At 41.6% G+C, this 12,413-nt stretch overlaps 2 protein-coding genes across 2 annotated transcripts; both read left to right on the forward strand.

Annotated features, from left to right (window-relative positions):
• The first annotated feature begins 4,917 nt into the window (after nt 1-4,917).
• LOC128275441 (serine/threonine-protein kinase 3) lies at nt 4,918-9,066 on the forward strand. The gene is made up of 6 exons (XM_053013941.1): nt 4,918-5,176; nt 5,346-5,413; nt 6,760-7,568; nt 7,640-8,020; nt 8,091-8,644; nt 8,718-9,066. The coding sequence occupies exons 2-6, from the start codon at nt 5,388-5,390 to the stop codon at nt 8,886-8,888; spliced, it is 1,941 nt and encodes a 646-aa protein (XP_052869901.1). The 5' UTR covers nt 4,918-5,176; nt 5,346-5,387; the 3' UTR covers nt 8,889-9,066.
• Nucleotides 9,067-10,467: 1,401 nt separating this feature from the next.
• Nucleotides 10,468-12,083, forward strand: LOC128278926 (uncharacterized). Its single transcript, XM_053017649.1, has 2 exons — nt 10,468-11,409; nt 11,487-12,083. Exons 1-2 carry the CDS (start codon nt 10,468-10,470, stop codon nt 11,715-11,717), a joined length of 1,173 nt encoding a protein of 390 aa, XP_052873609.1. The 3' UTR covers nt 11,718-12,083.
• The last annotated feature ends 330 nt before the right edge of the window (nt 12,084-12,413 follow it).

Here is a 12,413-nt window from a genome sequence, read left to right on the forward strand (position 1 = left end):
TTTTTTTTCTTAGAAGAACGGACCGGGCCGTATTTATATCAGGAAATGTATTGCTTCGCATACATGTGTGGTTCTTTAAAACGTCAAAAATGTGTGCCTCCGTTGAGAAAACGATTTTGAAGAGAAAAAATAGAAGAACTACTGAATATTTGAAACTACTTAACGAGCTTCGGTTGGAAGAAGGTATGGCTAAAATCATGAAAAGCGTGTAGGAGGTCTTTAATGGATTAATGTTACTTTGGTTCAGTATTTTTATTTATTGCACAGTTAAGCAATGAAAAACGAAATTTCGTAACTGTTACACCAAAACCTAGAAGAATTACCAGTTTAATTTAAAAACTCTGCTAGATTCATTCTCATGTCTTCCTTGAGTCCAAAAGTCCGATGACCGATTGTTATGCATCCGCCGTACATGCTAGTCATGTCGCAACAGTCTTTTCGTCATTACTTTTTAAATAGGGTGGTTGCAGTAAGAAAAGGGTAGATCATCATAAATTCATTGTTCATTGTAAAGACACTATTTACACAGGCAAAGGAAATATTTTATTTCAACAGTATCATGAATAAACCAAGCCATCGCAACCAGTCCCGGAAACTCAAACGAAGTAACGTGATTGCCGTCCAAATTGCATAGAATGAAACAATTCAAAACGCTAACGTAAACGTAATGTAAAATATGCAACACTTATAGCCAGCAACAAAACAATGCTAAAGAAAATTGTTAACCGTAAGAAAAAAGGAAGAAAAATAACGCTTAGAAAATTTAGCAACTTTAAACACTGCAAAGAGCAATATTGAAAAAAGTAACACCTCAGTGCGCAAAGTAAATTAGCTGTCCCAAGTGCTCAACTCGGTAAAGAGCATTTCGTACAAATGCAATAGTTTGAATTGAAATCAATATAATTGGTTGGCCGATTCATAGCTTTTAGAAGTACTCATCAAGCAATATTTGTTAAAAAATATATTCTGCGTCGATGAGTTTCTCATTCTCTGTTGCTACTTAGTCAAAGTTTTATTCTACACAAAACTATCAACCGATTAACTACACTTTTGCAATCAACATACAATATAATTAGTAAGATAATAGTTGTATTTCGATTCGTTTATCGCCGGAAGTAGAATCTTTCTGCACTGGGACACCTATTTCTCTATGTTGAATGATTCGCGATGTTGGGAATGAGAATGTTTGTTCACTAGAGCTCGGCAAGCGTTTCATCAGAGTAGAGAAGCTAGCGTTGTCCTATAAGACCCTCAACACGAAAGGATAGAATCACTTTTATCCCAAAGTAGATTCTTAAAAGAGAGGAAAACACACGCGAACTAATTAAGCAAACCTCTTGAATGTTGAAATAATGTTTACAAAAAAGGCAAATACATTTAATTCTCAACTGAAAATAAATGCCACCGATATTGAGCGCCTTACTTTTATGTATACACATCTTCGTGTTTAAAAAAGGTACAGCATGGTAGAATTGAAGGATTCCAGCTAAGTTGCTGGTAAAAGGAACGCAATGTCCTGACAAACTGTGTAACGATAGCAATGCATATCACAAAACGTTAGCATAGGCAACAGAATTTATTAACTGAAAATTAGTTTGCACAAAGGGTCTGCGTGTTGGCTTAGTTCAGTTTATATACAAAAACCTAGGAGGGTGGGTTGCGATTATTCTTTATCTTCCGAAAACTGAACATAACATCATACTGAAAATCGGAACAAAAAACAGAAAAAGATGGAGAGAGTAGAGTTAAATAACGGAAAATGCTGAATAAAAAGAAAAGTTAACCAACCACATTTTTCTCGTGCAATTTTCTTTAAAGTTTATAAAATTGAGTGTATAAAGATGATAAAAGACCTATCAAAAGTATTTTAAAAATACAAATTGGGATCTGGCGAATCTGTACATTTTGGTGTAGGAAATTTTACTGGATGATTGTACATCATTCGTATGCTTGGCTTAATGGTCTCGGGTGTCATCCAATTTCATTATTTATTTTATATCATTCTTTCTTTTTCTATTAATCTGGCATTATTCAAAATTCTTGATGATGATGATGACGGCTTTGCTGTGAAAATGCTATTGCTAATTTTAATGATTGTATTTTTATGAGTATAATATATAATCTTTTATTTTAAGGTATTTAAAATATTTAAATATTTTATTTAGGAGCATTTCTGCATATCGTATCTAGATAACGAGGCAGTGAAGCAGGCGATGTTCGAGGAGTTGGAAAAAATACTAAGCAATGACTCGGAGCAACTGAAATCCGCTGAAACACGGTTGGTGCAGCTCAAGTGTACGGAATGTAATGGTGCTTTATAAGAACGAGGAATTCCAGACGCTGTTTTGCAGGGTACTGTGTAATCTTGGCCGAGTTTACCATTGAGCAACAAATGGACTTCAGAATCCGACGACTGGGCCGACGGTGGGAACGGCTTACTGCTCGTTAACGATAAAGCTAAACGGCGTATAAAGCAGATTCTGCCGGAAGGATTGTACGACACGAATAGCAAGGTAATAGAAACTGATGGTACTCCTGATCAAGCAAAAGTTTCTAATGATCTCCCACCATTCGTAGATTCGGACAGTCGTCGCCTACGCATCTCAAACATCGCACTTTACGATACACGTGCCAATTCTGACCATGATGCGAACGATTCTGAGGGAAAAGACACAAGCGAAAGGCGCATCCGCGTGTTGGTTAACGCTACGGCAGAATACTAGAAGTTGCTCTTAGTTTCACAAACGTTCCTTTTTCCGAATTGAACATTTCTGCCTGCAGCTCTTTGATGCGGCCCTCTCGGTTCGAAAACACGCGGAACAATCGATTCCGCTTCCGAGCTCTGTTGCAGAAGCTTTTTGGTGAACACTTTTTTCGCTTTCTTCTTGCTTACCCGCTCCGCAATATCATTCCCGGAGTAACCCAAAATATAACTCTTTCTGGGTTATGTTTTACATATAGCTACATAACTCAGGCCATTCTGGAATCCAAGGTAAACTGGCCAACTTGGCTTGACCAAATACTAACATTATGAACCCATCAGGACACGACATCAAAGCAAAACTCCACGAAAACATAGCCACATTTGCACGATTGAAGAGTTGGTTTCAGTCTTACCGTTGTACAGAACATTAGAAAGAGATATTTCAATGTTTTAAAGAATCATTTCATAATAATCTTTGTCGTACAGTTATAAAACAAGAACAGTAAAATTATCGTAAGTTTTTGGTTATTACGTAAGGCTAATAAAAGACTGAAGACTGATTGATTGATTGATTTAGTTATTATAAGCTTGGGCTGAAGACTAAAGCGATGTATTAAGGCCGATCCAGACGCAAAAATATATCGATATATCGTTGCGTCTGGACCGGTCTTTAGCCATTTATATATTTTTAAAATACGTCTGCGTTCTTATCGTTTCATGTGCAACAGTACGCAGCTGTTTCAAACTTGCTTGACAGTTCAGTGCCAGTAACTTTCTTGACAATTTTTGGTTCGTTCGTTTTGAATATCCACATTTTTTTGACAGTTCATCTTCCGAGCTCAAGGTGCTTAGAAGAACGGTTGAGTTTTAGAGCAACACAAAATAACAATTATATAAAAAATGTTCTCGTAGAAACGGCCACAAGTTACGGATTACGGTGTCGACGAAACTCTAACCAGTGCAATCTTTATTAATCCGGCATCATCGTTGGTTTCCGTTCGATACCTTCCAGAATTCCGCACGTAAACATTGCGCTGCTCTGCTCTCTCGCTGCATTTCACTCGCACTCTGTCTCTGTCGTCGGTCAGTCGTTGTTAGATATGTCCCGTGTTATGTTCGACGCGAGAACGTGAAATTTAGTTTATCAGGTCTGGTAAAAAGCTTGATAAACATTTCTAACTTTCGTGAACACTCTCCTGTTTCGTGCAGCAACTTGCAGCAATCCAATACTTATCCATCACAGTGCGTCAATCCGCGGTACACAATACTCTCGTAGGGAGCTCCGCTTCTTGTGCATTCCTGCACCAAATGATGAAAAAGTGCCAGTGAAAATTAGCAACTACATACGGTGTGGTTGTTTTCGAGGCAGTTGCTTGCTGAGAACCATCGGAACGTCACATAATTCGCATAATCGTAGCGCGTTGAAAAGTCTAGCCCACCTTTTAATACACACCCTTTTATACGAAGTCATCATCGGAAAAAAAACCTAGCTAATTCGTCTGCTGTTCCATTCGAAGGTTTACGAGGAGGCGAAACACTCGGCCAGATGGATCCGAAGATAGGTGATAATTCTCGAAAAGCTACAGGCCCAGTACCACTTGAAAAAATCATTTCCATGCGCGAGAAACAAAAGTTCATCTCGTACCATTGAATGCATTTTATGCACCGGCACACACACTCAAGGATTCGTTCTTACCACTTCGAGGATGTAAGAATTGGCACTGCCGCACCTTAAGTAGATAAAATCCGTCCGTGCTCCGTTCGTTAAATTACAATTAACAACATAAACAACTGCATAACAACATAATTGCATGTTGATGGCAGTGGGAATAAACTTTATAAAAAACGACAGTGCACAAAAACAATACATCGATTGAATTATCGTTGTGTCGTTAATTGTTATTAAACGAGCCGGAATATTGTCTGGGCAAGATACGGGATGCTAGTAGCCAACTGACTTAAAATGTTATGTACTACAGCAGGAGGAGATGTGAAACAATAATAAAACTCCGTATTAACGTCCCAGACAAGTGTAGACAACTTAGCTGGCGATTAGTGAAGCAAGTAAGCAAGCAAGAGCATTAGTGAAGAAGATAGTGCTTGGAAACAAACACACTGCAACCCTGCAAACTAGTGTCCTGCAACAACAAAGTGTGACAAAGGAGTGTGTTCATTGAACTCTAAAAGTGTCCGCGTGCTCCTGCGGTGTGAAAGATTGTGTAGATACTAAATTTAGGTTTACAAGTGAAATGAGCGGCTGAGATAAACAAAGGGAATGGACTATTTAATCAAACAGTTACCCCCTTACCCACCGATGGTTACGAAAGTGTGAATAAAGTATACTTTTTCTGTTCCGGTTTTTATTTTTCTTTTGAATTCCGTTTCCAGTTTACCGGTAGCGACTATCGAGGCAGGCGAGTGTGCGATTGTGGGGTTTTGCAGTGTTTTGTTTTCTTAAATTTAGTTTTTCCGGTAAGCTGTCTGTTTTGTTTTGTGTGTGTTGATTCCCTGGTGCGATTGCGTTAGGTTTTTACTTTTTTGTATTCGTGGTCGAAACGCGTGTGCCGCTCTACTGTTCTGGGGATTATTATCAAACCCATTTCGCTCTGACGACGTTCCTTCGCCTCCTTCTCACAATCAGCATTTAGTGCCGCCGGAAACCTTATACGGTGCTTATCTACGCATGTTGGTGGCGATGTCTTCTAAAAAGTAAGTATCCAAGGAACCTTTGCCGCTCCTCATCTTCCTGAAGAAATCCATGTTTCTCTTTGCTTTTGCTTTTACTGACGAAAACCAACGGTAACTACAAGAAAGTATAAAGATAAAAAGGGAGTACGTCATTATTCACTTCAAGGGCCTTAACGTTTGTGTGTGTTTTGATGATGCATATGCGGTTGACCCTGTTTGGTCGCCAATGAGGGAATATAGCTTGGTTGCAAGGCTTTTCGTCAACATAACTTCCAACCATTCTCCCCACTGTAATGGGCGTTTTTCTATTTTCGTCTTTTTATTTGCTGAACATACTCTGCAATGTTTCGAGAGTCCCGACGATCTTAGAGACAAACTGTCACGTACCACGATTATGTACCGTTTTGTTATGAAGAACCTTCGCCCATGGCGGTTGCTTTTCACTGTAATCCACCGAGGCAAGCACCTACAACAGTAAAGGCCGGTAAATTGTCCATGTTTTACTTTTTTTTCCTCGTAACATTGGGCAAGGGTCCAAACATGGACTCAACCGTGTTTTGAAACTAAACAGAGTCGCTGTTTCATGGTTCGAAAAGGTTTCATGAACAATTCTTTGTCAAACAATTACTTTCTTGAGCTGAGCATTTGATAAGCCTAAGTCCAGAGTTAATTAATCCTTTTCTTTCGACTACAAGTTTTACGAATTTGGCACTGGTTCTTGTTCCAAAAGCCGTGCAATATTGCGCTATTACTCTTTGAGAGTACTCATCACGCACTTCTTGGAAAATATAATGCTTCTCGCGAAGCAACTGATCTTTCAGGTGTGAGCATTCTCCAAGGTGGAAGAATAATGTAGATTATTGAACTGCAAATCATTTTCGGGACACCGGAATGGAACTTGTGATTGCAAGGTGCTCAAAATGATTATCGATTTTAATTGCTAGGTAGTTCATATAAGGTATTTATGTGTATTAATGTAATGAACATTCTCGCAAAATACGACGGGGAGTGTTATTCCCAATCTGTCGTATGTCGGTTGTTCTTCAAAGAGTCTGTATAACATCTTTGAAAAAAGATTAAGTAGTGGTCGCTAATGTAGAACATTAAGGCTACTTAAGGCTACTCAGAATAATCTGTGCAAAACACAATTATCATAATTTGTTTAAAGTGTGAACATACATTCCCAACTCCATTTGTTTTCGATCAATGGCGGTTAGTATGACTTACATATTTCTATAATCGTTGGAAATTGAAGAATTAGAATACAATAACTGAAGAAAAGATTACTACAATAATTAATTCCAATTGTTATTATCATTACGATTCTATAACCGAATGCTCTGTTTTCCATTTTTCGTTATTTCCAGTGAGCTGAAGAAATTGTCGGAAGAAAGCTTAACTCGCCAACCAGACGAGGTGTTCGATATCCTTTGCAAGCTCGGCGAAGGTAGCTATGGATCGGTATACATGGCTTTGCATAAGGAAAGTGAGCAGGTGCTGGCGATAAAGCAGGTCCCCGTGGACACGGACCTCCAGGAAATCATCAAGGAAATATCCATCATGCAGCAGTGTGATTCGCCGTACGTCGTCAAATACTATGGCAGTTACTTCAAAAACACCGACCTCTGGATCGTGATGGAGTACTGCGGGGCTGGTAGTGTATCGGACATAATGCGTTTGCGCAAGAAAACTCTATCGGAGGACGAAATCGCCACGATCCTGATCGATACACTGAAGGGATTGGAATACCTACATTTGCGACGAAAAATTCATCGTGACATTAAAGCGGGCAACATACTGCTTAACTCGGAAGGTCACGCCAAGCTAGCTGACTTCGGTGTCGCCGGTCAGCTGACAGATACGATGGCCAAACGGAATACCGTTATTGGTACGCCATTCTGGATGGCACCAGAAGTTATCGAGGAGATCGGATATGATTGTGTTGCGGATATTTGGTCCCTTGGCATAACGGCCCTAGAGATGGCTGAAGGAAAACCTCCGTACGGCGATATTCATCCTATGAGGGCAATATTTATGATCCCGACGAAACCGCCACCATCATTTCGTGATCCGGACATCTGGTCACCGGAATTTATCGATTTCGTTAGTTTGTGTCTTGTAAAGAACCCGGAGGAGAGGGCCACTGCCACCGATTTGTTGACTCATGAATTCATCCGTAAGAAGCCGAAGGTGACAAGAAAAATTGTAGTGCGATATCATTGCTGTGATCTGTATTCTGTATTCTAGGAAACGCCAAACCGTGCAGTATACTTAACCAAATGATTGCGGAAGCAAAAGAGATCCGTGAAAACCAGAGCTACAGGCATGCAGCAGCCATCAGCCAAGCCAACAAGCAGCTGCAAAACAACAATAATAGCAATGGCAATAATGGTCACGACGGTGGTGGCGAATCGGATGATGACGACCAGCTGAACTCGCGTACGATGAAGGAATTTACGGCAGACTGCGGCACACTGGTGCCTGGACGGGGCGACGAGGGGGATGGCACTATGATTGCTCATACGGACTGCGGTACACTAGTGCCGGACAATGGCACCATGGTTGAGCTCCAGTCGAACCTAGGAACGATGGTGATTAACTCCGACTCGGAGGAATCGACCATGAAAAGTAACTTTCACTCCACATCTAGCTGGTTCTTTCGCCATCTTTCATATCTATTTTTTCCGCCACATTCTAGGACACGATACGAATCCTGACAAACCAAAGTACCGTCCCTTGTTTCTCGATCACTTTGACAAGAAAGAAGCAGAAGCGGCCAGCTTCGGCAACAGCAAGGTGGCCGAAGTCAATAACCACCATCATCAACAGCTGCAAATGGGTTGCTTCGACGACGATGGTTCGCCTGGTGATCTGAACGTTAATCAATCACCGGATAGTACTCCCATAACACTATCAGCCTCTCCTCAGAATTTGCAGAAGGAACAAATACGCCTTGTTGAACCTATAGTGGCCACATCACAGCAACCTCAGCCACAGGTGCAAAAATCTGGCAACAGTCCCGTTTCAGCGAGCCCGAGCAAGGTCACTCCTTCCGCTCCGCCACTGTCGCAGGGCTACGACGAACATCAGCTGCAACAGCACCAACAACAACAAAAGGCACAACAACAATTTAATGAAGAACGACAACGATATCAATCGCACCTGCAGTTGCAACTGAACCAAATCTCGGGCGTGAGCCCAAACGTGCACCAGATGCAATTCCTTCAGCCCACGGCAGCAGAATACGATGCGGTAGGAACGAACGAAGAGATGGGATGGGAGACCGCTTGCTCTGATGCTAAAAAGGAGTCTTTATATTTCGCAGCTTAAGTTTCTCAACTACGAACAGTTGGAGCAACGCTTGGCCAGCCTTGACAAGGAGATGGAAAAGGAGCTGGCGGAAACGAAGAAACGTTACACTGCCAAGCGGCAACCAATACTGGATGCAATCGAAGCCAAGCAACAGAAGCGCCAACAGAAACTGGAAGAGTTTTAACGCAACCCGCCATCGGCAGCAAGGCACAGGGGTAGTGTGTAGTGTTTTGTTCCGTCTTGTTTTGTAACCGCCAAGCTGTGTTTGGCATCTTCAATCTGTCGTCTTTTTGTTGTTTCCTTCTACAATGTTTGGATGAAAACAGACAAATGTGCAGATTAGCCATTTATTTTATTTCACGTAACAAGCTAAACAAGTTTTAGGGATGATTTACATTTTATTTGCTGTATCAACCTTCCTTCATTATCCCTCTCGTTTGCATTTGCTTGAAATTAGCTAAGTTAATTAGGTTGAGTTCCGACCAACCGAAATGATCTGAGAGACATCACGGATGTGTTCGTGTTACTATTTGCTTATTTTACTGTTTCAATTCATTCTATTAACGATAATCATCTGTGAAGTCAATGAATCTGAAGATGGCGATAGATAGAGAGTTTGTGATTTTGTGCGATATGTATGTCGCCCGGTTTTGTCGGATTCCTGAAATCATGTTCCGTCCCCCATCACCGAACGATCTGGTCAAACAGTTATGCTTTGCGTAGATATATCATCTTTCGTTTTCCTGCATCCCCCATTATGTGACTGTAGCAAAAAAATTTAAAATGTTAACCGTAATCGCCTGCAGCACAACGTGAGCAAAATAATGCAGTTTCCAGGTGTAATGCTCAAGCATCCTCGAAAACAGGAAGAGCGAACGAAAACAAGAAAGGGACGTAAAAAAATGTTCTAAAACACAGGTGCCAGAAATTGAATTACCTTGAAAAGTTAAACCTCAATCGATAGAACCCAGCAAAAATGATCAATACAATACAATAAAACCTAAGTGGAGAACGAAAAACGATTATACAAATACATGAAACCTCTCTAACGTGATTAATCTTCAAGCAAATGGAAGTTAATCTATATGCGTATTGCATTGTATTGCAATATCGAAAATTAGGGTGATTTGTACAGAGATAACAGAAGGAAAACATTAAGGAAGGCAAACACTCACATTGATTAAAGTTCTAAAAAAGGAAAGAAAAGAGACGTAATTTCAAATATTCACTCTCGTCGAGTGATTGGTCGTGAAGTGCGATGAACAGGGTGTTTGCAAATATTGAAAAAATACCTATGACTGGGAAGAATCCGTGGGAATAGATGAATGAAGAAAAATAAAGTTCAACTTTAAGATTGCCATGCATTTATAGCACAACGGGTCCATGGAATTTCATTTTACGTTACACCAAACAATCGGTCGGCAGTAAATTTGCTTACTTATTTAAGCTACAACTTCTTGAAGAGTAGAGGAATCCTGTAAACGATTCTCTTATGCCACAAGGTCTAAACATACCAACACACAACAAACTCTTCGGCATCGTGGCTGTCAAAACAACTGTGCATTTATAGATGTGTAGGTATGTTTTCCGGCACCTGTAAGAGCTAGAAAGGAAGAGTACATATCACATCTCGCTTACACCACCAGCTTCGCGGTCTCGTTTACCAGTTGCACACAGGCGAGACCGTAGTTTGCACACGAAACCGAGTTGTGATGGTAGTTTGGAAAGGATTTACGTGGCACCGTACAATCTTCTGTGGAATTATGCTGCGGTGGGCGTATATTTTGCTACTTTGCCCTCTTGTGGTTCTTGTCGGAACGCAGCAGCAGCCGCAACAACAGCAGCAGGCCCCGCAACAGCAACAGCAACAACCACCGCCACCACCACCCCAACAGCAACATGCTCCTCCGCCACAACAGCAGTTCCAGCAACATCCTCCTCCGCAACAACAACAATTCCAGCAACATCCTGCTCCGGCACAACAACAATTCCAGCAACATGCTCCTCCGCCACAACAGCAGTTCCAGCAACATGCTCCTCCGCAACAACAGCAGTTCCAGCAACATCCTCCTCCGGCACAACAATTCCAGCAACATCCTCCTCCGCAACAACAGCAATTCCAGCAACATCCTCCTCCACAACAACAGCAATTTCAGCAACATCCTTCCCCGCAACAGCAGCAGCAGCAACACCACCAGGCTCAACCACAGTTCCACCAACAACAGCAACACCCACCAGAAATGATGGGTCAGCATCATCCACCACCACCGCCGCCAATGGTTGCACATCATCAGCCCCTAGAGCTTTCCGATTCTGACCGTGCGTGGTACGATACTCTGCCGGCGGTGGCCATGGACTACAAGGTTCATATTGAAGCAGGTAAAGAGGACTGTTACTTCCAATACGTGCGGCAGGGCAGTACACTGTACGTTAGCTTCCACGTGATCCGAGGTGGCGATGGAATGGCCGGATTCGCCGTACGCAATCCGCGTGGTGAAATCGTCCACCCCTACGAGTGGCAAGCTTCTAGCGACTACACAGACGGCGCGGCTATGGGTGGATTCTATGCCGTTTGCATCGACAATCAATTTTCACGGTTTGCGAGTAAACTGGTTAATCTCTACATCACCGTCATTCGCTATGAGGAGTGGGAAAAGTTCACCAAAGAGATCGAGGATCTGAACGTGAACATGAACAACTTTACGGTAAGTCGCACAACGGGCGTACGTCCTATCAATGTTTGCTGTTAAACACGAGTGTTTCAAACTCTCTTTTCCCACAGAATACCATCTCGACGGTGGAACGCAACATGAATGCGATGTTCCAGTATCAGGCGCATTCGCGCAACAACGAAGCTCGCGATTATGCACTTATTGTGGACAACAATGCCTATGTGTGGAAGTGGTCTGTACTGCAGATTCTGGTTATCGTTTTCACCACCTCGGTGCAAGTGTACTTTGTGCGCAAGCTGTTCGACATCAAGACGGGCACCAGCGGCAAGAGCCGTATTTGAAACTATGTACGCTGTGCTGCTGGGTGACCGATGTGTAATTTTTCATTCCGTCTTCGGGTTTGTGTGTTTAAGCGAGATGTTGCAGTTCCCGGACCATTTCTGCCTCAGTTCTGGTCGTTATGAGCATCGATCATGTTGAGAAGATAAGGGAAGCCAAGCGAGAGAGTGCCCGCGGACCAACAAGACTTTCTTCCATAATTTTGTGAGATGTTTTGATCTCTTATGTGCGTAGCCATTATTGCGCTGATAGTGAAATTGTAGGAAATACACGCAGCACCTCAATTACAGCCGAGAGAGCAAAGTATTTAGGCACGATGACGACTGTTAATTTTTCTACTCGTACTTTAGTAATAAACAAATTAACGAAACCGCATTATTTCAGTGGAGTTTTGTGTCTATTGCCACATTACATGCAAAAACTGTTGACTTGCAATATACTAGTACTAGTCAGGCATGTAAAATGTCTACGTAACAGCATTTGTTTCTTATAGGAACATGTTTCAACATGTTATTGAAGGGGATTTTACAAATAAGACTAGAAAGTTGGTTGATGTTAAAAAACGTTTGTTGAATGTTTGTATGTTGTTTGACTAGAAAATTGGTTGATGTTAACCAGCGGAACCCAACGATGTTTTTAAACCATCGAAGCAATCTATCAATCGTGGGATTTTCTTACTGTCATTCTTCAAGCTAGCC

Source organism: Anopheles cruzii, chromosome 2 (assembly GCF_943734635.1).
Source record: "Anopheles cruzii chromosome 2, idAnoCruzAS_RS32_06, whole genome shotgun sequence".
Lineage (NCBI taxonomy): Eukaryota > Metazoa > Arthropoda > Insecta > Diptera > Culicidae > Anopheles > Anopheles cruzii.